A 27,132-nucleotide genomic window follows, 5' to 3' on the forward strand; every position below is an offset into this window, starting at 1 on the left:
GTTTTTATACTTTCATGAATCCTGAGGGCAGGGATCGTGTCCATCATTGGGTTGTACCCTCCCAAGTGCTTGGTACAGGGCTTTGCACACGGGAGGTGCTCAATACATACCATTTGTTGGCCGTTGCCAGTATTGTATTCAACTCCTCGCTCCTGCTGCTTGCTGGACAGATGTGCTTCCCCATCCATTCTTTCCCTGACAGTCAGGACCCCTGTTCAGCACCCTGTCCCACCCCCTACCTCGCCACCTGTTCTCTCCACACCCCCCGCCCCTGGCTTCCTCCTGGGACCAGAGGAATTCGAGCCCAGGCCTTCAGACCATAGTTTTTTTTTCCTGTAGGAATGCAAATTCCAGAGCTTTAGCTGAGGGAGGCATCCCCAGGGACTCAATCATGTCAACTGTCCCGGCAAGAAAGCCACCATCTCAGGCAGGAAGAGCTAAGTGTTTGGAGGTGGAAGTGTTAACAGATGCCCCTGACACCCCTCGACAACTGTTCAGGCCCAAGCCTGGAGAGGTCCTGCCCTGCCCTGTCATGCTTTGCTCCCAGCCAGTGCTAGCCTGGGTTGTCGGTGGTCTGGAGACCTCCTCTGTAGAAAAACTCACACATGCACAGAATAAACCTGTCTTACCTTCCCCCGATGAACCAAAGCCTTCTTAAAATGAAAAAGCGGAGACAAGCACTACTAAGCGACGGGGTTGGTACAAGATAATCAGGGTGGAACCAATCCTTGTTCACATCGGCTTTAAAGTCTAAGTAGGAGGGAATAGGATATAATCCCCATTTTTCAGATGAGGAAACCAAGCCACAGAAAAGATCGCACAAAGTCACACTGAAGGCACATGGCTGAGCTGGTATTAGAACCCAGTTCCTCTGACTTCCAGGCCCGTGCTCTTTCCACTAGCTTTCTGGTTGCCACGGGCACCCCCAAAGTAAGATGAAATCTTTCCCTTGAATTCTAGTCTTGAGCGCCCTCCCCACTGTACTCTTTTCTTCTCTCCGTGATTGTCCTCTGAGGGAAAGAACTCATTATCACCCCAAGGATCTGTTCCCAGCAGTAGCAGGGAAGACAAGACCTCAACTTCCATGAAGCCGTGCCCTTCCCGGCCCTGCCAAGCCCTGCCCTGCCCTGCCATTCCCTGTCCTCTCCTTCCCTGTCCTCTCCTGCCCTGCCCCGCCGACAAGCCCGGCCCTACCAAGCTCTGGCTGATGTTGGCCAGCTGCTAGTTTGCTTATATTGATTTTTCTGTCCCCACTCTAACCATTAGAGAATAACAGGTCCAAAAGCCAGTCACCGTGCTTTATTCCTTTCATAACTCAAAGCGTATCATCTGACAGCCAAAAGGATTTACTGGAATTTACATGAACTGTTACCATTCCCACACTCATCTTTTTTTCTTTTACAGCATCAATGACTAAATACCCTTGGGCCCAACCAAGCCAGGGACCCTGCTAGCATTTGATATGCAGCAATGAATTCTGGATTTTGGTTTCCCAGAGTTGATGTACCTATTTTTTTATTTGAAATGTAAGACCCCACTTTTGAATTTAATTATACAAAAGAATTATGAAAATTTAGGCCCCTACTGCAAAATAGCAGCTGAAGTATCTTCTTGTGTTTCCATAGCTGGTTACTGAGTTTATAACACAGCTTCGACTTTTGCATATTTTCTCTCTTTATAAATGATTGCAAAAATTCTCATGTACAGCGCTTGTAGGTAAATAAATCTGTCATGAAACAAACCGTACTTACACTTCCTGGTTCATTTTCCATTATTCTAAAATATTTTTCTTTCAAATGATCTATGGACAAGATAGCCATAGTTTCTTGCACAGATTTATACAAAACCGTTCTAACTAAGCCCTGAACAAGAGGTGGAAAACCAGAAAGGCTGACGGACTGGAGGATTTCATCTCCTTGTGAGCGAGGACAGGTGTCGGGCCACAGACCAGCGATCGATCTGCCGCGGTTCAACAGAGCACGGATATCGGCCTCTTGGAGGATCCAGACGGACAGTTTCGTCACGATTTGTTTTATGAAAACCGGTCAAGGATCACAGTTTTAGAAGACAGATCATTAACTCCCCATCCCCCCTTGCCTTCTCCATGTGACCCCAGGACTGTGAACTGCCAAAATCCTTATCCCCCTTAACCGCATTTGACACAATTCCATATATAAAATGGACTTTCCAAATGGGCATCAAAATTTAGCAGCAGCAGAATGATAACCATATGAAGTGGTGTATTCACTCCCAAAAGGTGTAGGCCCCAGATTTCAGTGCCAACTGGATTCATCCCAACAGAGGTTGTTCAGGTGAAGACGTCACATGGTCCTGAACTAGATAACTGGGCAAATGTTTCCTGTCTGGTTATGGCAGCATCCTTTTAGGTTTCAGCTCATCACAAGCTATTCAGGGTGAAATGAGCCTCTCTGCCTCTCTCTGCCCTGCCCTCCCACTTCTTTCTCCCTTTCTCTCTCCCCCCCCCCTTCTCTCTCTCCCTCTCTTCCTTTTTCTTTCTCTCTCCTCATCTGTCTTTCCTCCCCCCATCTTCCGCACTTGCACTAGCCACCAGGCTGGCTTCCGCCTAGAGAGGAGAGCCAAGTCAGCCAACTAACGTGGCTCGTGCTGTCTCCTGGGCCTGGTGGCCTTGGGGCTAGAGTGTGCTGTCCTCCTCCCTCTGGCTTCAGGCATCCCTCTGCCTCCTCCCTGCCTCACCTTCCTTCACAACCCGTGCTCAAGAAAATTCCTCACCCCCAAGAGAACCTGAATCAGGAAAGCTTCCATTTCTTGTGAGATAGTAAGGCCACACCAACTCATCTGGGCTTCTAAAAAGCCCGTGAGTTAGAACTACCCCGGGGAAGTGCAGCTTTCTGCTCTACATGGATCTAGTGCACCTGTGTGAATGGTTTATTCCACTACCCCAGCTTCTGGACCCTACCCTCAGCACCAGGCCTTGGCTGTCTTGAGAGAATTATTGCCAATCGATTAATTTTTAAAACCGCCAAGAAGATCACCACCTTACGAGAAAACCGAGATGATCAGAGCCCCTCTGATCTCCTTCCTGCAGGTCCGCTGAAGTGCCCTCCTATTGCTTGCTTCCTAAAGCAAGAAAGGGATGATTGGCGTCCTGAAGCTTGGGTAATCCTTGAACTCTTTGATGTAGGTGCAGTGCTTGTCCTTGGCCCAGATGGTCATCTGAATGAAACCAATCAGGGTGAATAATCCCACTGTAGGAACAACAGAAAACACACACACACACACCACACACGCACACAGGGGATTCCTCGTCAGGCACTGGGGGGGGTGTCGACAGGCGGTAGAGACCTCAGAGAGATCGTTCTTAGGGGTGAAGAATCGAAGCGTTACTCACCTGGCACGCACTGCGTCATGATGGTGAAACTGATCCACGTCCCTACCTACGACCGGACAGACACAGAGACGCCTTTTCACCCAGGCCTCGGGAGGAATCCCGTTTCTCTTCCTCCCCCTCCCCCAATTCCCCAACCGTCCCCTCTCCTGGCCGGAGGCCAGCATCAAGTCTGGCCTGCAAACCATCGGTTTCTCATTTCACGTTTCGTGGGGCTGCCTTTTAAGTACAGGAGAAAATTAAACACCGATGCATCGATCGCACACAAAAGAGCGCACTTTCATCTCCCCCACGGCTGAGTGGTTGATTGCGGGTTTCAGACATTACGGCATTACGAGTGTTGTCTCTGCCAATGCTGGATGCTTTCCTCGCCTCTCTGTCTGTGCTAGTTGTGGAAAGGTCCCAGCTAGTCCTGAAGCTCACTGCCAACCTAGCCCGTGGGTTTGCAAATGAGGGTTATTAACCCACCCCGGATCTGTTCTGAGACACCTACTTGTTCACCTGAGCCTCCCCGCCTCGTTTATGGACACCCTCGTGCACCTACCTCGTAGGTATAGTTAGGACAAGAGACAAAGAAAAAGAGCCAGGTGAATGGGTTCTTGTTTGGATACGGGATCCGACGAGCCTTGGATCCTACGGATTGAGAGGAACCGTTAAGAGTCAGTCTGGTAAACAGGGCTGTGATGCTGTTGTAAAAAGATGCTGTTGAAGAGAAGCAGAGTTGCCTAGTGGATAGAGCGTGGGCCTGGATTCTAATCCCGGCTCCTCCACTTGACTCTTGTGTGACCTTGGGCAAGTCGTATTATTCCTCTGTGCCTCGGTTCCCTCATCTCTAAAACGAGGATTAAGACTGTGATCCCTGTGTGGGACAGGGACTGTGTCCAACCTGATTATCTTGTATCTTCCCCAGTGCTTAGAACAGTGCCTGGCACAGGGTAAGTGCTTAATAAATACAACAGTTATTATAATTAAAAAGGACACAAATCTAAGTGTAGAGATTCCCTCGGTAAGAGAGAGAGAGTGCAACATGGGCATGTTTGGTCACCCTTTTCCCCCACCAAGAGCACCATCTCACCAGGCAAAAGTACTATTTACTGAGCACCCCCTGGGTACTTTAAATCTATGGAGCTCGAACACTAGCCTTCCCCAGAGCCCCAGGAAGGTCACCAGCATGTTAATTTTAACAGAAGCTTCCAAAAGATGGCAGTGGAAGGCCAAGACTCTTTCTTATGTGGACAAGAGAACAGACAGGCTTTGAGAAAGTGAGATCCAAAGAGTCACAGGCAAACCTTGAGGCTACCTAGCAGCCGCCCTTGTCCTCTTCATGTCTCCCCCATCTCCCCCACTGCCCCTGGGTGTGTGTGGTGGGGGGCAACTTTAAAGTTGGCATCGAAGCAAGAGGGCCACTGGGCAGCCTCTGCCCATGTGACTGTGTGCTGGGTGTGCGGGATGTATTAAAGGGAGGTTTCACCCTCGTTTTCTACAACCCTTCGGGTGGTGGACGGGAGATTTTTCAACATCACCCAGGGTGGGTGGTTAAAATCCCAGGAGAGAAAAATGCCTAGGGCATTTCGGACCCGCCCGACTATCCTTTATATTGTATTTCCTAAAAAGGCAGAGAAAAAGAAAATCAATCAACCCTTACCGTTGCCGCTTAAGTTATTGAGCTCCACGTGAATGGAGAAATTCCCAGCTTCACACAACTGCATTACAAGACACACACAAAAATAAGAGGAAATATTTACTTTCATCATCACTTCCTGACTCTGACAACTCAGAGTTTAAGAGCTTATCCTGAGCGTAAGGAAAAGCTTCATGTCATTCAACCCTGAGAGCAAACTAATGCTGCCAACGATGAAGACCACCTCTTTCCACTCCCACTGATTTCACAGAATTCCCCAGGTGGCAGAAAGAGGGAAGAGAACTCCAGCTCATATGGGATCTGGCTGGTTCCCAAACTAATTCCTCAAGCCAAAAGGCTTGAGAGTGTTCAATCTGGACTCTTGCCCTTGGGAGCTGGCCTGTCTTGGGACTTGGGAGCGGGAAGGGAGACTGAGGATGTGAGCTCCTTGAGGGCAGGAATCTCGAGAAGCAGCTTGGCGTAATGGATAAGAGCACAGGCTTGGGAATCAGAAGGTCATGGGTTCTAATCCCAGCTCTGCCACTTGTCTGCTCTGTGACCTTGGGCAAGTCATTTCACTTCTCTGTGCCTCCGTCACCTTCTCTGTAAAGTGGGGATTAAGACTCTGAGCCCCGTATGGGGCAGGGACTGTGTCCAATCCAATTACCTTGTATCTACACCAGCGCTTAGTACAGTGCCTTGCACATAGTAAGTGCTTATATTAATATATTCTCTTGTTATATTATATTTATTATTATTGTCTTGTCTATCAACTGTATTGCACTGTATTCTCCCAAGAGCTCAGTACAGTGCTCTGCACATAGTAAGCACTCAAAAAATGCCATTGATTGATAGTGAGGGCCAAAAGAAATAGCCAACAAATGTCTTCTTTCCTGATGGTGATTTAGAGGTTGGGTCTGCGCCCAAGACAGTGGCCAATGCCTAGTCTCAAGGGGAGGTGAGAGGCCCAGAGAGTTGTTGGAAAAAAACCAAAAACATAACCAGAATTGACCCAAACGCAAGTGGAAGGAGAACACGGATGGAATTCATCTTTCTGATGACTTCTGCTACAAGCCCTGCCCAAAAGGACAAAATAGGTCTCGGTGGAAATTGGATATTTAGGTCCTTAATTAAACTGTCCACGGGGCTGGTCCCATCCCATCCGCCTCACAGAACTTGAGGCAGTTCTTCTTGAAACCCAGAATCCATTTGCACCTATAACTTTAGTTAAAAGGTAGGGAGATTTCTAGCACCTTCCCTGACAAAAGGGACCACGGGTTTATTGAGCTCTGGTCTAACTCCAGAATTTTTACCTGGACTCCTCCACTCCGCCAGGCTTGCGGGAAATCCAACCCCGAGTTCGGGAAGTCTCTGGCTATGGCGATGCGGGGGAGAACCTGGACCCCAGGTTCATCCCCCGCCTAACTATTCTCACCCCAGGTTCTGCTCACCCACCACCTTCCTCCACCCACCAACATTCTCCAAAGAGGCAAAGGGATATGCAAAGAGAGAAGAGTCAAAAGTAGAAGACTTACAAGAAACATGATCAAAGAAAAATTGATCTGCTTTTGTCCATAGGCTAAACACCAGCAAAGCAATCAGAAAACAAGGTAAGATTAAGAGCCTGGGAACTGCTACAACATTCAGAAATCATATGAACTAAGGGCCATTTGGTTACTTACAAGGAGGCGTGTAAAGAGGATGATTGATGTAATAAGCAAGCCAAGCAGCAAATCCCCAGTAATAGAAGCAGTTCTGGAAAATAAGTCATTTGTTCTTTTTTCAGTTTTAATTTTCAAGCATAAAAACCTAGCTAGCCGCTGTCCACTCCACAAAGAGCCCGGCAAGATAAGCCTCTTGCTGGACACCCCTTCCCTCCCACGGGTGGTCACTCACCTTTTGGTAACTGTTTAAAAAAAAAATCGAGGGTTTGGAGAAAGAAAGCGTGAATGTCTCCTCCTGGTTCAATAAGCACCCAGTATTAAATAATGCATTCATCTTCCAGTCGATTTATTTACGTGACCGCTTCAAGGCCCCAAAGCAGCCAACCAAACATCTGCAAATAACAGTTTTAACAAAACTACAGAGTGTAGAAGAGGAACCCAGTGCTGGGATGAGCTTCCTGAAATCAATTTTTGTTTTTAATATTGTTTTTATTTTGTGAATTGCATATTTGTTCTTGTCTTCCTCGCTCTTTAGTGGTCTAGTGTTTCATCACTCCTAATATGTCTGTCTCCAGGCCTCCCCTGCCTTCTTATAGTCACAGATTGTGAACCCCTCAAGCGATAGGGTCCATATCTGATTCCCACCTGAGTGCTCTTTCCCAGTACTTAATACAGTGCTCTGCATGAAGTAAATGCTGACAACTATTTTTTTTTAAAAGGGACAACCCAGGCCAGCCCGGGGATGAAACAATCTAGAACAGACTGTGTTCTAGTCTCCAAGTAGTGTGCTGGTCTTGAACGACTTGGTGGCCATGAGCAGATCTGCACCCAAGAGCAGCATGGCCTAGTAGATAGAGAATGGGCCCGGAATCAGAAGAACCTGGATTCTAAACCCAGCTCTGCCACTTGTCTGCTGTGTGACTTTGGGCAAGTCACTTCACTTCTCTGCACCCCAGTTACCTCATCTGTAAAACGGGGATTAAGACTGTGAGCCCCATGAGGGACAGGGAATTTGCCCAACCTGATTAACTTGTGTCTTCCTCAGCATTTAGTACAGTGCCTGGCACCTAGTAAGTGCTTAACAAATACCACACACACACACACAAAAAAGAGCAGCAGCAAATGCCACAAAAAAAAAAGAAAGAGCACAAACCTGGGTATCAGAAGACCTGGGATCTAGTCCCATTTCTGCCAATTGCTTGCTGTGTGACCTTGGGCATGTCACTTAACTTGTAGATGTAAACTAATCAGATTGGACACAGTCCATTACCCCCATGGGGCTCTCAGTCGAAATCACCATTTTACAGATGAGGAAACTGGATACAGATAAATTAAGTGACTTGCCCAAGGCTGGGCAATCTCTCGGGCTGCTCGCCTTTTTCATGTGCTCCTCCGCTTCCCCCTCAACCCCTAACCACGGGAGTCCCTCAGGGTTCAGTTCTGGATCCCCTTCTGTTCTCCAACTACACCCACTCCCTTGAAGGCCTCATTCGTTCCCATGGCTTCAACTACCGCTTCTGTGCAGATGACACCCAAACCTACATCTCCAGCCCCGATTTCTCTCCCTTTCTGCCTTCAGGAAATCTCTACTTGGCCGTCCTGCCGACACCTCAAACTTAACATGTCCAAAAGATAACTCCTTACCATCACGTAACCCTCCCTTGACCCTGTGGCTTCCTCCAGTTATCATCCCATCTCCCTTCTACCATTCCTCCCCAAACTCCTTGAGTGAGCCATCTACACCTGCTGTCTCAAAATCCTCTCCTCCAGTTCTCTCCTTGACACCTTCCATTCTGCCTTCCATCCCCTTCACTCCACAGAAACCACCCTCTCAAAGGTCACCAGTGAAATCCAACGGCCTCTACTCCATCCTAATTCTCTTCGACCTCTCAGGTGACTTCAACACTGTCGACCACCCCCTCCTCTTGGAAACGTTATCCAACATCGGCTTCACTGGCACGGACCTCTCCCGATTCTCCTCATTTCTCTGGCCGCTGATTTTCAGTCTCCTTTGCCGGCTCATCCTCTGCCTCCCACTCCCTAACTGTGGGGCATCTCTCAAGATTCAGTTCTGGGTCCTCTTCTAATTCTCCAACTGCACCCACTCCCTAGTAGAACTCATTCACTCCCAAGGTTTCAACTACCATCTCTTTGTAGATGGTACCCGAATCTACATCTCCAGCCCTGACTTCTCTGCCTCTCTGTAGTTTCATTTTTCCTCCTGCTTTCAAGCCATCTCTAGTTGGATGTCCTCCCGTCACCTCAACCTTAACATGGACCAAACAGAACTCCTTATCTTCCCACCAAACCCTGTGCTCCCTATCACTTTCCCATAGCAGCGTGGCTCAGTGGAAAGATCCCGAGCTTGGGAGTCAGAGGTCATGGGTTCGAATCCCGGCTCCGCCGCTTGTCAGCTGGGTGACTGTGGGCAAGGCACTTTACTTCTCTGGGCCTCAGTTACCTCATCTGTAAAATGGGGATTAACTGTGAGCCTCACACGGGACAACCTGATTAGCCTGTATCTACCCCAGCGCTTAGAACAGTGCTCTGCACATAGTAAGCTCTTAACAAATACCAACATTATTATTATTTTAGATGGTATCACCATCCTTCCTTTCTCACAAGCCCATAACCTTGGTGTTATCCTTGACCTCCTCTCTCATTCAATCCCCATATTCAATGCATCACTAAATCCTCTCAGTTCCACCCCATCCAAATTGCTACCACTTTAATGCAATCACTTATCCTATCTCGCCTTGGGTACTGTATCAGCCTCCTTGCTGACCTCCCAGCCTCCTATCTCTCCCTACTCCAGTCCATACTTCACTCTGCTGCATGGATCTTTTTTCTACAAAAACGTTCAGGACATGTTTCCCCATTCTTCAAGAAACTCCAGCGGTTGCCCATCCAACACCATATCAAACAGAAACCCCTCACCATTGGCTTCAAAGTACTCAATCACCTTGTTCCCTCCTACCTCACCTCACTACTCTCCTACTACAACCCAGCCTGCTCACTTCGCTCCGCTAATGGTAACCTTCTCACTGTACCTCCATCTCATCTATCTCACCACCAACCCCTCGCTCACATCCTGCTTCTAGCCCGAAACGCCCTCCCTCCTCAACTCCGACAGAAAATTACTCTCTCCACCTTCAAAGTCTTATTGAAGGCACATCTCCTCCAAGAGGGCTTCCCTGACTGAGCCCTCCTTTCCTCTTCTCCCACTCTCTTCTGCTTCAGCCTGACTTGTTCTCTTTATTCACATGCCCTCCCAGCCCCACATCACTTATGTACATATCTGTAGTTTATTTATATTAATGTCTTTCTTCCCCTCTAGACTAAAAGATCATTGTGGGCAGGGAATGTGCCTGTTTATTGTTATTTTGTGCTTTCCCAAGAGCTTAGTGCAGTGCTTTGTGTATACTAAGTGCTCAGTGAATACGACTGAATGAATAAATTTTATCCTTGATTCATCTCTTTCATTCAACTCACATATTCAGTCTATCACTAAATCATGTTGGTTCAACCTCCACAGCATTGTTAAAATTCACTCCTTCCTCTCCATCCAGACCGCTGCCATGTAAATCCACTCAATCTGCCCCGCCTTGAAGACTGCATCAGCCTCCTTGCTGACCTTCCTGCCTTCTCTCTTTCCCCACTCCAGTCCATACTTCAGTCTGCTGCCTGGATCATTCATCTGCAAACACATTCAGGACATGTCTCCCCACTCCTCAAGAACCTCCAGTAGTTGCCCATCCACATCCACATCAAAACATAAACTCCTCACCGTCAGCTTTGAAGCCCTCGATCACCCTGCCTTCTCCTACCTCACCTCACTACTCTCTTACTACAATCCAGCCTACAAACTTTACTCCTCTAATGCCAATCTATTCTCTCCATCTTGTTCTTGTCTATCTCTCCACTGACTTCTCACCCACATCTGCCTCTGGCCTGGAACACCCTCCCTCCTCATATCCAACAGACTATCACTCTCCCCACCTTCAAAGCCTTATTGAAGGCGCATTTCCCCCAGGAGGCCTTCCTTGATTAAACCCTCCTTTGCTTTTCTCCCCTCCCTTCTACATCATCCTGATTTGCTCCCTTTATTCACCCCTCAGCCCCACAGCACTTACGTACATATCCGTAATTTATTTATTTATGTGACTGCCTGCCTCCCCCTCTAGACTGTAAACTTGTTGTGCCCAGGGCATGTGTCTGTTATATTGCTGACAAGCGGTGGAGCTAGGATTAGAACCCATGACCTCTGACTCCCAAGCCCAGGCTCTTTCTGCTGCTTCTCAATGAATGAGAATGTTTTCTGTGTCTTTCACCCATTAGACTGTAAACTCTTTGCTAGTGAAGACTGGGATTGTGCCTGTTTCTTGTTGTAGTGTACGCTCCCAAGTGCTTGGTACAGTGCTCTGCACATAAGCGCTCGATAACTCCAGTCGATTGATTGAATGAATGAATGTGTCCAACCTGATTAGCTTGTATCTTTCCCAGCGCTTAGTACAGTGCCTGGCACACAGTAAGGGCTTAACAAATATCATGATTAAAAAAAGACAGCAACCTTGCTCCTGTTCAGCACTCAGACAGCAAATAAGTGAACTCATGCAGGCAGCCAGTCTGAGAAAAATGTCGGGGCTGCTTCCCCCTGCTCCTGGGATGGCTCTGATAATAATAATAATAATGATAATGATGGTATTTGTTAAGCGTTTATCATGTGCCAGGCACCGTTCTAAGCACTGGGGTAGATATAACATAAGCAGATTGGACAAAGTCCCCGTCCCACATCGGGCTCACGGTCTTAATCTTCATTTTACAAATGAGGGAACCGAGATCCAGAGAAGTTAAGTGACTTGGCCGGGGTCGCACAGCAGATTTGTGGCAGAGCCCAGGATTAGAACCTGTGACCTTCTGACTCCCAGGCCTGTGCTCTATCCACTAATAATAATAATACTGTTGGTGTTTGTTAAGTGCTTACTATGTGCCAAGCACTGTTCTAAGCGCTGGGGTAGACACAGGGGAATGAGGTTGTCCCACATGGGGCTCACAGTCTTAATCCCCATTTTACAGATGAGGGAACTGAGGCACAGAGAAGTTAAGTGACTTGCCCACGGTCACACAGCTGACAAGTGGCAGAGCTGGGATTCGAACCCATGACCTCTGACTCCAGAGCCCGGGCTCTTTCCACTGAGCCACGCTGCTTCCCTACGCCATGCCGTCTCTCTAACGCCACTGTCTGGGCTGATTTGTTCCATCCAATCGGGCCTGGGGCCTGGAGGGGGTGGAGAGAAAAAAGAATTGTTTTAGAAAGCGGCAGTGTTCACTCCTGTCGGGCAGAAGGTCCTGGCCATCCAGATGGCTTCCAGACACCAGGGATTTGGGCAGCTTGGGTCGCAGTTTGAACACCCTTGGCATCTCATTTCCTCTTCTCCCATTCCCTTCTGCGTCGCCCTTGCGCTTGAATTTGCGAACTTTAGTCACCCCTCCCTCTGCCCCTCGACACTTATGCACATCCCGTTATTCATTTATTTATATTAATGTCTGCCCCCCTAAACTCACTGTGGGAAGTAAGCATGCCTACCAACTCTGTTACATTGTACTCTCCCAAGTGCTTGTGTGGCTTAGTGGAAAGAGCCCGGGTTTGGGAGTCAGAGGTCGTGGGTTCTAATCCTAGCTCCGCCGCTTGTCAGCTGTGTGACTTTGGGCAAATCACTTCACTTCTCTGCCTCAGTTACCTCATCGGGAAAATGGGGATTAAGACCGTGAGCCCCGCGTGGGACAACCTGATTACCTTGTATCTACCCGGGGCTTAGAACAGTGCTTGGCACATAGTAAGCGCTTAACAAATACCATCATTATTATTACAGTGTTCTGCACACAGTAAATGCTCAATAAGTACGATTCAGTGATTTAGATTGATTGACAACTACTGTGGAGGCATACACTTGCTTGTCCACTAAGCTTCTGTGGTGAACGGGAAGAATTACCCTCTTTTTCTTATCCCAAGAATGCTTCCAAAGAGTGAAAAAAGTCTTAAACACCACAGGTTTCAGGTTCCAGCTGCAATCTACAAAAGCAGCATGGCCTAATGGATAGACCAAAGGCCTGGGAGTCAGAAGGATCTGAGTTCTAAACTCGGCTCTGCCACCTATCTGCTCTAGGACTTTGGGCAAGTCACTTCACTTCTCTGTGCCTCAGTTATCCCACCTGTAAAAAATATCTCACCTGAATTATTGTGTCAGCCTCCTCTCTAATCTCCCTTCCTCCTGTCTCTCCCCACTCCAGTCTATTCTTCATTCCACACTCCAGTCTATTCTATATTCCACTGCCCGGATCATCTTCCTGCAGAAATGCTCTGGACATGTCATTCCCCTGCTCAAAAACCTTCAGTGGTTGCCTATCAACCTTTGCACGAAACAAAAACTCCTCACTCTGGGCTTCAAGGCTCTCCATCCCCTTGCCTCCTCCTACCTCACCTCCCTTCTCTCTTTCTACCACCCACCCCGCACGCTCCGCTCCTCTGCCGCCCACCTCCTCTCCATCCCCCGTTCTCGCCTAACCCGCCGTCAACCCCCGGGCCACGTCCTCCCGCTGTCCTGGAACGCCCTCCCTCCTCACCTCCGCCAAACTAACTCTCTTCCCCTCTTGAAAGCCCTACTGAGAGCTCACCTCCTCCAGGAGGCCTTCCCAGACTGAGCCCCTCTTTCCCTCTGCTCCTCCTCCCCTCTTCTTCCCCTCCACCCTCTGCTCTTCCCCCTCCCCTCAGCACTGTGCTTATTTGTATATATTATTACCCTATTTATTTTGTTATGAGGTGTATATCTCCATGATTCTAGTTATCCTGATTGATGTTGTTTTGTTTTGTTCTGTTTTGCTTTGCTGTCTGTCTCCCCCATTTAGACTGGGAGCCCGTTATTGGGCAGGGATTGTCTCTGTTGCCAAATTGTACATTCCAAACACATAGTACAGTGCTCTGCACATAGTAAGCACTCAATAAATACGATTGAATAAACGAATGAATAAAATGGGGATTAAGACCGGGGACAAGGGCGGTGTTCAACCTGATTAGCTTGTATCTACCCCCAGTGGTTTGTACAGAGCCTGGCAAAAAGTAAGAATTTAACAAATACCATTAAAAAAAAATTCCCCGACCCCTCAGGCTGACCCAGGCTCTGAGCATGGCAACCTGAATTCCCTGCTGCTCCCGGCCCCGATTTCTTCCTCTGCCTGACTTTGGGGACAAGTAAAATGCTTTGACAGCAGATTGCACTGCTAAGTACACGTCTCCTCGGAAGAAAGCTGGCATCTCAGCAGCAGAGCTGGGCTAATTAATGTCTTGTAACGTGTCTTATTGAATCCATTCCCTTCTAATTGTTTGGGGGTTTGAATCCGTAATTCAAATGTATAAAGAGTTAAGTCATTTTTCACAGCTTCAAACCTGCACATCTCATCCTTGGTTGAAGAAGGTGGTGGTTGAGTTTAGGGGATTCCAGAGGAGAAGCATATGAAGAAAGAACAACTCAGAATCCTAGAAGCTACCCAATGGAATCAGAAAAGGAAGGAATAGAGACTGTTGCAAGTTTGGGAGGGAACCTGTTCTGTTCTTCAGTTGCACAGATGCATCTTTTCACATTAAGGCTAATGGATTTTCCACTATTTCCATCCTCCCCATTGCTTAATTGAGGATGGTTTGAGCCTAGGTCACAGTGAGGCTGGTCATAAGGCAGTGATTTGGAACAGCCTACCTACAAGGGTTTCTTGAGTTTTTTTGTACTGTTTCATTAAGCACTTACTTTGTTCCAGGAACTGAACTAAGCAATGGGGTAGATACCAGCTAATCAGGCTGAACACAGTCCATGTCCCACATGGGGCGCACAGTCTTAATCCTCACTTTACAGATGAGGGAACTGAGGCACAGAAAAGTTAAGTGACTTGACCAAGGTCACACAGCAGGCAATGGTGGACCCTGGATTAGAACCCAGTTCCCCTGGAACCCAGATCCATGCTCTTTCCACTAGGCCACGCTGCTTCTAACATGTCAACAAGTGTTGACTTAATAACATCTACCACGTCCTTCTTATTATAAAGAATTACTGAGTATCTAGATCAATGAAGAGCTCATTCAGAAGAACTTATTGCCAGGATTGGTGCGTTCTCTGTGCCGCAGAACACTTCATTTCCAGCTTTCTCAACCTCCCGCTGCTACCTTCGCCATGGCCCAGGTCTTTGGATCAATCGATGGTATTTATTGAGCACTCACTGTTTGCAGAGCACTGTACTAAGCTCTTTGGAGAGTACATAGAATAGAGTTGGTAGACACCATCCCACCAGACCATAACCTAAGAAGAACGGACATTATCACATTTCATTTGCTTCCACTATGAAAGAGAAGCAATCAATCAGTGGCATTTACTGAGCACTTACTATGTGCAGAGTCTGTACTAAGTGCTTAGGAGAGTACAGTACAACAGAGTCAGCAGACACGTTTTCTGCCCACAGCAAGCTCAGAGTCTAGAGGGAGCAGCACAAAGGAGGAAATATGATTTTTCAGGTACAAAAAAGCCCCAGTCTTCTTCCCTGCTTTTTCAGAGAGTCCTTTGGAAAGCTTTTTGTCAGCCTGGGTGCCTAGTGAATTAAGAGCTTCCTTGTTGTTGCTGTCTTATGCTGTCGAGTCATGTCCAACCCATAGCGACGCCATGGACACATCTCTTCCAGAACGCCCCACCTCTATCTGCAATCGTTCTGGTAGTGGATCCCCAAATTTCTCTTGAGAAAAATACAGAAGTGGCTTACCAGTGCCTCCTTCTCCGCAGTAAACCTGAGTCTCCTCCCTCGACTCTCTCCCATGCAGCTGCTGCCCAGCACAGGGGAGCAGATGGCCTGCCACTCATTAGCCACTCCTCAAGCTAGGAAAGGAATTGGATAGGCCTCCGCTTGACTATCCCTCCCGTAGCCGAGACCAGTAAGGTACTGGAAACTCTCCAGGTGCTACCCTGAGAGGTGAAGAGCTTCCTAGACACCCCCAAATGTACATTGATCCCAGTCTCACTTTCCCCTGACACTCCTCTTAGCATTCCAGCCTCTTTCTATTTTTTTAAAAATGGTATTTGTTAAAATACCATTTACCATGTCTAAAACAGAACTTATCTTCCCACCCAAACCCTGTTCTCCCTCTGACTTTCGCATTACTGTAGTTGACATCACCATCCTTCCGGTCACTCAAGCCCATAACCTTGGTGTTATCCTTGACTCCTCTCTCTCATTCAACCCACATATTCAATCCATTACTAAATCCTGTGGGTTCCACCTTCACAACATCACTAAAATCCACAATTTCTTTTCTATTCAAACTGTCTCATTCATTAATTCATATTCATTAATCCAAGCATTTATCCTATCCCAACTTGATTATTGTAACAGCCTCCTTGTTGACCTCCCTGTCTCCTGTCTCTACCTATTCCAGTGCATACTTCACACTGCTGACTGGATAATTTTTCTACAAAAATGCTCAGGACACGTTTCCCCACTCCTCAAGAATCTCACCTTCACATCAAACAGAAACTCCTCACCACAGGCTTTAAAGCATTTAATCACCTTGCCTCCTCCTACCTCACCTCATTACTCTCTTACTACAACCCAGCCCTCACACTTTGTTCCTCTAATGCCAACCTTCTCACTGTGCCTCGATCTCATCAGTCTCACCATGAATTATCACCCACTTTCTGCCTCTGACCTGGAACAGTCTCCCTTTTCATATTTTACAATCACTCTCCCCACTTTCAAAGCCTTGTTGAGGGCACATCTCCTCCAGAAGGATTTTCCTAACTAAGCCTTCATTTCCTCTTCTCCTGCTCCCTTCTGCGTCACCCTGACTTGCTCCCTTTATTCTTCCCCTCTCCCAGCCCCAGAGCACTTATGTCCAAATCTGTAATTTTTTTTTTGTTTATATTGATCTCTGTCTCCTCCCTAGACTGTAAGCTCAATGAGGGTAGTAAATGTGTCCATCTATCATTATAGTTTACTCCCCCAAGCATTTAGTACATTGCTCTATACACAGTAAGTGCTCATTAAATACGACTGACTGACTGTTAAGCACTAACTAGGTGCCAGGCACTGTAGTAACCGCTGAGGTTGCTACAATTTAATCAGGTTGGACACTGCCTCTCTTGACCCATGTGGGGCTCACGGTCTTAATCTCCATTATCCAGATGAGGTAAACTGGGACAAAGCGAAGTTAAGGGACTTTCCCAAGGTCACACAGCAGACAAGTGGAAGAAGTGGGATTAGAACCCATGGCCTTCTGACTCTCAGGTCCAGGCTCTATCCACTAGGCCATGCACCTTGACCCATATTTAGCCCTGCCTACTGTCTCTCCTTTAGTCTGTGTACCCCTTGAGGGCAGCAGCTGTTCAACTCTCCCAAGGGTTTAGTACAGTGTTCTGCCTACAGTAACTGCTCAGTAAGTACTATTGATTCATCAAAGAAACATCTACTTTTGGCCAGTTCCCAGACACTCACAATTTCCAGAGACAGATTCTCATCGAAAGCAGGTCGGAGGGAACCAGGAAAGAGAGACAGAGTTCGTATGTTTGTTTGCTTGAAGGTACTTCTTAAGCGTTTATTGTTATAGTTTACTCCCCCAAGCATTTAGTACAGTGCTCTGCACACAGTAAGCGCTTAATAAATATGATTGACTGACTGTTAAGTACTATGTGCCAAACACTGTTCTAAACACTGGGAAAGATAAGAGTCAATTAGGTTGGACACAGTCTCTTTCCTGCGTGGAACCCAAGGTTTGAAATGGAAGGGAGAACAGGTATTGATTCCCCATTTTACAGTTGAGGAAACTGAGGTAATGACTTGTCCAAGGTCACACAGCCAGCACTTGGCAGAGCAATTAGAACCCAGGTAATAATAACATAATAATGATTAAAATAAAATAATAATAACAATTGTGGTACTTGTAAAGCATTTACTGTGTGCCAAGCACTGTCTAAACACTGGGAAAATACAAGGTAAACAGATAATCAGGTCCTCTGGATCCCAGGCCCATGCTCTTCCCACTAGATCACGCTGCTTCAGTCTTCTTGGCTTCCCTAAGGCCAGTTGCCTGATTTGCTCTGTGTTTACCCTGGGCACTTTCATTTCCTCCACCCTTCTCCTCAGGATCCCAGTAAGGAGGCAGGGAAGCAGAGCAGCTTAGCTGAAAGAGCACAGGACTAGAAGTGAGGAGATCAGGATTTTAATCCTGATTTCGCCACTAGCTGGCTTGGTGACCTTGGGTAAGTCACTTGACGACTCTGAGCTCAGTCTCCTCATCTGGAAAATGGGGATTAAGTATCTGTTCTCTCTCTGATTGAGACTGTGAATCCCAAGTGGGACAGAAACTGTGTCTGGCCTGATTATCTTGTATTTACCTCAGTCCTTAGTTGAGGACTTGACATATCATAAGCACTTAACAGATACTATTATTATTATTATCATTATTATTACTAAGGGAGGCCAAAGCTAAGTAAGCCAGACCAAGTTGGACATGGGAGGAGGGGAGAGAAGGTATAACTTCTGTAGCTGATCCTCAATCGATGGAAAATGTGTGAACCTTTTGTGGCACATGGACTGTGTCCACTTGACTGTCTTGCTTAATACAGTTTCTGACACATAGTAAGAGTTTGAAAAATACCACTTAAAAAAAAAAAATACTACTAGTGGAGGGAAGCATAAATTCCTGGCCAGGCAGGCAGGCTGTTACCTGCGCCAGGGATTTATAAAGAGTTATCAAGAGGAGTTGGCAACAGTCAAGGAGGAGGGATGAAAAAGAATCCTCCAGCAGTTCTTGGAAACAGATGGGAACTATTCAGAAGAAAGCAAAAAGGCATTTTGCTTTGTTTAATAGTCATCTCCTCCCTGCCCTCCCACGCCCAGTGCTCTCTATAATTGTGGTGTTTACTATATGCCAACTACTGTACTAAGCACTGAGGTAGATACCAGATAACCAGGTCCCACAAGGGGCTCACAGCCTAAATAGGAGGGAGAACAGATTTTGAAGCCCCATTATGCAGATGAAGGAATAATTATAACAATGGTATTTGTTAAGCGCTTACTCTGTGCCGAGCACTGTTCTAAGCGCTGGGATAGACATAAAGTAATCAGGTTGTCCCACGTGGGGCTCACAGTCATAATCCCCATTTTACAGTTGAGGTAACTGAGGTACAGAGAAGTGACTTGCCCAAAGTCACACAGATGATAAGGGGCGGAGCTGGGATTAGAACCCACAACCTCTGACTCCCAAGCCCTTGCTCTTTCCATTAAACCACGCTGCTTCAGGGAACTGAGGTACAAAGAAGTGAAGTGACTTGCCCAAGTTCTTTACAATATCACCAAGATCCACCCTTTCCTCTCCACCCAAACGGCTACCTTACCGCTACGGGCTCTCGTTATGTCCCGGCTAGACTACCGTGTCGGCCTTCTCTCCGATCTCCCTTCTTCCTCTCTCGCCCCGCTCCAGTCTATTCTTCACTCCGCTGCCCGGCTCTTCTTCCTGCAGAAACGCTCTGGGCCTGTCACTCCCCTTCTTAAACACCTCCAGTGCTTGCCTACCAACCTCCGCTCCAAACAAAAACTCCTCCCTCTAGGCTTCGAGGCTCTCCATCACCTTGCCCCTTCCTACCTCTCCTCCCTTCTCTCTTTCTACCGCCCACCCCGCACGCTCCGCTCCTCCGCCGCCCACCTCCTCGCCGTCCCTGGGTCTCGCCCATCCCACCGTCGACCCCCGGGTCACGTCCTCCCGCGGTCCCGGAACACCCTCCCTCCTCACCTCCGCCAAACTGATTCTCTTTCCCTCTTCAAAACCTTACTTAAAAATCACCTCCTCCAAGAGGCCTTCCCAGACTGAGCTCCTCTTCCCCCTCTACTCCCTCTGCCATCCCCCCTTTACCTCTCCGCAGCTAAAGCCTCATTTTCCCCTTTTCCCTCTGCTCCTCCACCTCTCCCTTCCCATCCCCACAGCACTGTATTCGTCCACTCAACTGTATATATTTCCATTACCCTATTTATTTAGTTAATGAAATGTACATCGCCTCGATTCTATTTAGTCGCCATTGTTTTTACGAGATGTTCTTCCCCTCGACTCTATTCATCGCCATCGTCCTCGTCTGTCCGTCTCCCCCGATTAGACCGTGAGCCCGTCAGACGGCAGGGACCGTCTCTATCTGTTGCCGACTTGTTCGTTCCAAGCGCTTAGTACAGTGCTCTGCACATAGTAAGCGCTCAATAAATACTATTGAATGAATGAATGAAAAGTTCTCAGAGCAATAATTGTTGGAGCTGGGATTAGAACCCAGGTCCTCTCATTCCCAGGTCACTGCTCTTTCCACTAGGCCATGTTGCTTCCCCTGTGAGGAACGTTGCCATATCTGGTCTACGTCCAGCTGAGGCAGCGTGGCGTCGTGGCTAGAACACGGGCCTAGGAATTAGGAGGTCAGGGACACTAATCCCGATCCTGTCGTGTGTCCGCCATGTGACTTTGAGCAAGTCACTTCACTTCTCTGTGTCTCAGGGACCTCATCCGTAAAATGAGAATTGAGATTGTGAGCCCCAAGTGAGACAGGGACTGTGTCCAACCCAATTTGCTTTATCCACCCCAATGCTTAGTAGAGCGCCTGGCACATAGTAAGTGCTTAACAAATACCGTAATTATTATTATTATTAGACACATAGTAAGTGCTTAAAAATACCATAATTATTATTAGCTGCCCCTCCCCACTTCTCCATCTCCATCCTTGTCAGTGGTCCTCCTCCCTGAACAATTTCCACCTTAGCTCCTGCTCTCTCCCACATCCTCTGTCACCCCAGAGTGGGCTTCCCCAACCGCTCCGCCACCTCTCTCCTCCGACCTCTCCCGGAGAGGAGCAATTACCAGGAGAGATCACCAGGACCTACCATGCGGTTGCCGTTGGAACCCAAGACGCAAGATAGGCCGCCACGGCTCCCCACCTCCACCTTATCCCTCCTGTCTGTGGTTCGGGTACAGTAAGGGGAAATAAGGAGATCAATTCTTCACTTTCTAAACCCAAGCGGGAAGAGCTGGCTTCCCCTCAGAGAACCTCTTCCCTCCCTCCATCCTCCCCCATCTGCTTCTCCCACCCCAGCAATAGGGGGAGGGAATCTTTCACCATAGACCCTCAAGACTGTAAGCTTGTTATGGTCAAAGAAAAAAATCTGCTATTTCTGTTGTAGCACACTCTCCCAAGTTCTTAGTACAGGGTTCTGCACATAGTGAGCACTCAATAAATTGCATTGATTGATTGATTGATAGATTGACCCCTTAGGCTTAGGAACTCCTTCTCCCTTCATTTATGACAGGTGGCCACTCTCCCCATCTCTGAAGCCCTCCTAAAATCTCATCTCCTTCAGGAAGCCTTCCCTGACTAATCCCCCACCTTCCCACCCTATTCGCCCACTCTACTGCCTTCTGCTAGCACTTCCCACTCCCACAACATTTGCGCACACATCCTTATACTCCATCGTTTCCTCTACTTGTTTTTCCCACTAGACTCTAAACTCTGGGAAGCCTGGAACTATGTCCACAGAATGTACTGTTCTCTCACAAGTGTCTGGTACAGTGCTCTGCTCACAGTAAGTGTTCAGTAAAAGTCAGTGATTGATTGATTGATTGCCATGGGTATTCCCTCTAAACTATAAGCTTGCTGTGGGCAGGGAAGATGTCTACCTACTCTGCTTGGGCACAGGAGTCAGAAGGACCTGGGTTCTAATCCCTGTTCTGCCATTTGTGTGCTGTGTGTGACTTGGGGAAGTCACTTCACTTCTCTGTGCCTCAATGAAATGGGTATTAAGACCGTGAACCCCATATGGAACATGAACTGTATCCAACCTGATTAGCTTGTATCTACCCCAATGCTTAGTACAGTGCCTGGCATACAGTCAGGTCTTAACAAACCCCATAAAAAAAATACAAACTCTGCTATATCGTACTCTCCCAAATGCTTAGTACAGTGTTCGGCATAGAGTGAGTGCTCAATAAATATGATTGATTGATGGACTGATGTGAGTTCTCCAGAAGCCCTCCAGGCTTCCTATAAATCCCTTTGGGCTGGAAGAGTGGGACCAAGTCAGAAGAAAGGGAGGAAGGGAAAGCTGTGGGGCAGCAAGAAAACATCATGGGACAGGTTGGGCTGGAAAGCAGGAGAAAAAGAGAGAATTCAGGATAATAGATGTGGAGGAGACAAGCTGATTGGGGCAGAGGGGCAGGGTTCGGAGGGCAGGGGTGGATTACGGGTAGTGGGGAAGGCATCTGTGGTAGGAAAAGCTGTCCTCATTGAGCTTGGGGAATAGACCAGGTGTCCCCTGTCTCACACAGCACCCAATGAGCTGTGGTCTTTAATCTGTATGGCACTGTGTTGTTTTCCTTTTAATTAATTGTGACATTTGTTCAGCACTTCCTGTGGGCCAGGCACTGAACTAAGCACTTGGATGGACACAGGTAAATCAGATTGGACACAGTCCCTTTCCCTCACAGCGTTCACAGTCTCAATCCCCATTTTCCAGATGAGGTAACTGAGGCCCAGAGAAGTATAGTAACTTGCCCAAGGTCACACAGCAGACAAGTGGCAGAGCCGGCGTTAGAACCCATTACCTTCTGACTCCCAGGCCCGTGCTCTCTCCACCTCGCCTTGCTGCTTCCCCACTGAAGCTTCTCAGACAAATCTAATCTGCGGGCACTGGCCAAATACATCACCATCATCCGTTCTGGAAACCAACACCTCCCGGCTATGTGGCGGCACCTGATATTTACCGGATTAGCATCATGTAAAAGGTGCTGCTGAGGTCACCAGCTTTCACTGCCAGAGCTAGACAGGGCCCGAGGTGAGACTGGCCAGAAACAGATAACCCTGGCAACAAACCTGAAGCCCCAAACTTCCTTCCACAATTCACTGCGGCCAAGGAGTTGATCTTACCCAACCCGGTGGAAGGTACCCAGTCAAGTTTGAACTTGTGCTCATTTCTCTGTTCTCCAGGGGGAACGGGAAGCTCACCCGGACCTCCACCAAGACTCGGAACTTTGCCAAAAGACAAGCCCTTTCCCATCTGTCCCCTGCATGAACTAACCCTATTCATTTTAACAAGAGGCACGCTGTTTCCCCCGGGGCCTATTTTAGCGGGTCGCTCTGAAGCCAGGACGTGTTGTCGAATTAGAGGAGAAGTCTGGAAGGCACAGGCCAAGCAGGAAGAGCGTGAAACCCGGGAGCTGGAAGCAGAACGATGCCTCATTGTCCACCCACCCTTAGGAGGTGGGGAAGGGGCACCATGAAGTGACTCTCCTGACTTCTTCCCCTCCTCTCCTAACTGTGGGGGACTGTGAGGCAACCGATCACTTGGCCGAATGAATCAGAGAGTCTGGGGAGGAATAGAGCCAGGTTAGAGGAAAGAAGAGTCTTGGCCATCTCAAGGTGAGGGGAGATGAGCCACAGGACGTGGGAAAGTTCATGCTGTGGCCCTTGGACAAACACTGAACACAGGGAGGGATCAGAGAGGATCCTCGGAGGTTCAGAGTCTAGGAGCTAGGACTCAGAAGAAGGAGGCTCCTGACCTTGAGGAGAAGGAAGGGGGAGAAGAACGTGAGGCCCAGCGGGCCTATGGGGAAGTACAAAGGGTCCTGGAGGGAGAAGCTGCAGATCCAGGGAAAGGCGGCTTAAATCGAAACTGTTTTCATTCATCTTAAGAACGTATTAAATATTGTAAGGATCCCAGATGTCGGTGTCTTTCCGTGGTAGGGGCTGGAAGAGAAGCTCCAGGTGTCGGGGAGAGCTGTGACCTGAGGAGCCATGGGTGGGAATGCTTTATCTGCGGACTTCCTTCAGCTAGACCTGGTTGGGTGAGGGGAGCCATAGAGAATCAGGGACTTGAAGAGCAGCCCCAAAACCCACGGTGGAAGAACGGGAGAACTGGAGAGCTCAAGTACCGAGTGGAGGCTGACCAGAGTTCCGGCAGTCCTAAAGGGACTCTGGGGGTTCTTTTGGCCTGGACTTAGGGCTAAAAACCCCCAGACAAGCCCCCTGCTCCTCTCCAAGTCATCCCTGTGCCACCGTGGACAATTGGAGGTTCTCAGAGAGCCCTCCTACCAAGGCAGTGGGGTGGAGTTTTCACTCCTACCTACACACACTCTCACGGTAGGACACAACCTATTGAACTAAAGGTGCAAATCGCTTTGGGAGTTTGGCTCTCCAAGTGTGCCCTGGTCAACACATTCTCTTGCATTCATTCAGTGGTATTTATTGAGCGCTTACTGTGTGCACAGCACTGTACTAAGAGCTTGGGAGAGTACGATCTCATAGAGGAAAGGCGGCGAGACTTCTGGAGCTTCGGGAGTCACCAGCCCTAAATACAGGTCCGCAGGTGTTTTCCCACACCCAAGACTGACTCGGCTATCCTCATCTCTTCCTGCTTTGGACAGAGCCACCATGATTTTTGTAGTCTCTTCCACCTCCTCCTTTTCCTTTCTAATGCCAGCGGCCATCATGACCGCAACAAGTCACAACTTGAGCCTCAGGCTTCTGACCCTGCTGGAAAGTCCTATTCAATCTGCCAGTCTATAGTATTTACTGAGTACTTAGTAGTGGCCAAAGAAGCAATAGTATTCATTAAATGCTTACAGTGGGTAGAATCCTGTACTAAAACTGGGAGAGAATACATGAGGGAATTAGACACGGTTCCTGTGCCTCTGAGGGCTTACAATAATAATAATAATAATGGTATTTGTTAAGCGCTTACTATGTGCAAGCACTGTTCTAAGCACTGGGTTACAAGGTAATCAGGTTGACCCACATGGAACTCACAGTCTTAATCCCCATTTTACAGATGAAGAGACATGAAGTGACTTGCCCAAGGTGACATAGTCACATAGCAGACAAGTGGCAGAGCCGGGATTAGACCCCACGTCCTCTGACTCCCAAACCCATGCTTTTGCCACTGAGAATATAAATGGAGAAAAAGGATGAGAGACAAATGTACTTACTCTGTCCAAAGCATTGTACCGACCACTGTACCCACCCCCCAGCGCTTAAAACAGTGCTTTGCACAAAGTAAGCGCTTAACGAATGTCATTATTATTATTATTAATACCACTAGCTGGGACATAGCTTACCCATTAATAGGGAACTCAGATCACACTGGGCATACTGGGTGGCCAAATAGCACCTTCAGTTGTTTCTCCAACCATACCCCTGGTCGGGATTCCCGGCACTCAGGAAAACCGAGGTGTTAGAACTGGACCTTCCTCACCTCCGCAGGGTTAATGGGGTGGGTAGAGATGCCTGATCAATCTAGGCCTTGAGGGGTCGTGTGAAGCCCCCTTGTAAGCTGAAAGCAAGTTGTGGGCAAGGAATGTGTCTGCTTATTGTTGTATTATACTCCCATAAGCACTCAGGACAGTGCTCTGCACACAGTAAGTGCTCAATAAATACGATTGAATGAATGAATGTGGAAGAGGCTCTGATTGATTAACTCATACCTACCACAGTGCTTAGAGTGGTGCTTGACATACAATAAGTGTTTAACAAATATTATTATTATTATACGGTTACCCAGCTGCCCAGAAGCATCTCAGCTGCCAAGCACCAGTCTTCAGTCCTGCGTTTTCCCGGGATTGACATTCAATTTTTTTTTTAAACAGCTACAGTAAATGCATGACCACCTGGATGACCATGTGGTGCTGGTCTTTTCCTTCTGTACCGATGGGGTTCAGCTAACAGGAAGCACAGGTGAGACAGGAAGCCGGGGGTTAGGGGGGAGCCCCGCCGGTCTGTGTCGAGAACACCTGGTTATGTTTGCTCTGAACACTCAGCCAGACAGCAGAGCATCCAGGAAGCGTGGCCTCTGAGGTGGGGAGGAGGGCTAGGGAGAGACCCGAATTTGCTCGGTGGAAACAGCGGTTCGGCAAAGAGTGGATACCCAAAGGATATCCCATTAGCACTTAGCCCCCCGTGCCAGTGCAGCACACCCCCGAGAAGCCACCACCAAGCCTCAGTTGGACCCCGGAGATATGAAAAGATTTAAAGGGGACCTGCCCAAGGCCAGCAGGGGAAGCTCAGGTCTTGGCCGCCGAGACCGGTCTTTCAGACCGTTAGACCTCACCCCCCTTTTTCATCACAAACGATAACGGCGCCGCAGACAGGACCGATAAAGTAGAAGAGGAACGCCACATATAGGCCGTTGGTTCGGACATTAAATCCAGAGAGCTGAGAGAGAAGGGGAGTGGACACTGAAGAGATGAGATACTTCGCAAGGCTTAGTACATCAAAGGGGAAAGTGTTCCAGGGAAAGTCCAACTATGGGGGAGTTTAGGGCCCAGACTCTGCTAGGGGGTGGAGGACGAACAAGGGCTTGCAAAAGCTGTGGAACTCCTGGGCCCTACCCCCAAAGCCAGCCACACCGAGGGCGTGTGTAATGTCCGGGCCGGGGCAGGGGTGGGTGGGCGGCGGTGAGAGGGGTGAGCGCTGCTGAGACGGGGCAGGTGACAATTTACCTTCACAATACTCCTCAGTGGCATAGTCCCATGGGAGAATCGATGAACAAATATTGTTTCAATCAACCTTTTGATGTAGTGGAAAGAATGGCAGACACATGCCAGGCTGGAAACAGCAAGACAAAAGGGTTTCAGGAGACTAAAGTAACAGGTAGGGTAAGACATTTGGAGTAAAAAAAAAAAAAAAAAAATCAGGCCGCTAACGAGATCGTCGGTGCAAGGCTTAGAAGGAGACTCACTTCACAACGGCGTGGGATTGCGACATAAACTTCTTGTCCAGGCTGTAGACGAAAGGCATGCGGAGGTAAAATAGGAGATAGACGACGAGCGGACCAGTGTACTCTATCAAAAAAACCTGCAAAAGACAAACGGCGTCACTAGAGGCCTGAGCTCGATGTGTGCAGGAAAGTGTCTGTAGTGTACTCGCCCAAGCACTTAGTACACTGCTTCGCACACTGTAAGCGCACAATAAATACTACTGAATGAATGGGAGAGGGAGCCCCAGATCTTTTGTAATGGTTGCTTAATTAGACTTCAGATACATGTAGGCTCTCCCAGCCTCGCCGCGCGGCTCCTTTTAAGGTAGAAGACTTTGCTTAGGTCAGCACAGGGAAGAGAGTTTTGGAAATTTCTCTCCGGAGGTCAGAGTAGGGAGTGATCCTGTATCTTTATTCCTAATCATTAAAGCCCAGCTTAGCAATAACAGACTTGGGGAGGAAAGCGAGAATGAGCAGATTCAGTCATGGCTGTGCTTAGTACAGTGCTCTGCACACAGTAAGCGCTTTACAAATCCCGATGAAAGAATGAATGGGTATGTTCAGAGGCCCAGCAGAGCCAACATCCTGCCCTGTTGGACCCCAGCAGCAAGGACAAGTTGGGGGGCGGGGGAGTGGAGAAACCACCTCCCGGGCATAGTTTCGAGGAGAGTTTCTTT

General features: G+C 48.2%; 2 protein-coding genes across 3 annotated transcripts in view; one reads left to right on the forward strand and one right to left on the reverse strand.

The window, feature by feature from the left end:
* ABCA4 (ATP binding cassette subfamily A member 4) overlaps positions 1-1,752 on the forward strand; it is a 224,271-nt gene extending 222,519 nt beyond the window's left edge. Inside the window, exon 51 of the mRNA XM_029063580.2 lies at positions 1,405-1,752. Coding sequence (XP_028919413.1) covers positions 1,405-1,413 — 9 coding nt within the window. The 3' untranslated portion in view covers positions 1,414-1,752. The remainder of the gene's footprint in view (positions 1-1,404) is intronic.
* A 744-nt stretch (positions 1,753-2,496) lies between these two features.
* The window catches only part of LOC100080249 (very-long-chain enoyl-CoA reductase-like), a 70,281-nt gene continuing 45,645 nt past the window's right edge, over positions 2,497-27,132 (reverse strand). Inside the window, exons 6-13 of one of the 2 annotated variants that reach the window (XM_039911860.1) lie at positions 26,438-26,553; positions 26,199-26,304; positions 6,671-6,743; positions 6,524-6,567; positions 5,013-5,070; positions 3,912-4,000; positions 3,371-3,416; positions 2,497-3,195 (exon numbers count right to left, since the gene is read on the reverse strand). In XM_039911860.1, the coding sequence (XP_039767794.1) occupies positions 3,086-3,195; positions 3,371-3,416; positions 3,912-4,000; positions 5,013-5,070; positions 6,524-6,567; positions 6,671-6,743; positions 26,199-26,304; positions 26,438-26,553 (642 nt within the window). In that variant the 3' untranslated portion in view covers positions 2,497-3,085. Of the gene's footprint in view, positions 3,228-3,370; positions 3,417-3,911; positions 4,001-5,012; positions 5,071-6,523; positions 6,568-6,670; positions 6,744-26,198; positions 26,305-26,437; positions 26,554-27,132 lie in introns of both variants that reach the window. The other variant, XM_029063347.1, reaches the window with a different exon arrangement.

Source organism: Ornithorhynchus anatinus, chromosome 4, assembly GCF_004115215.2.
Source record: "Ornithorhynchus anatinus isolate Pmale09 chromosome 4, mOrnAna1.pri.v4, whole genome shotgun sequence".
NCBI lineage: Eukaryota > Metazoa > Chordata > Mammalia > Monotremata > Ornithorhynchidae > Ornithorhynchus > Ornithorhynchus anatinus.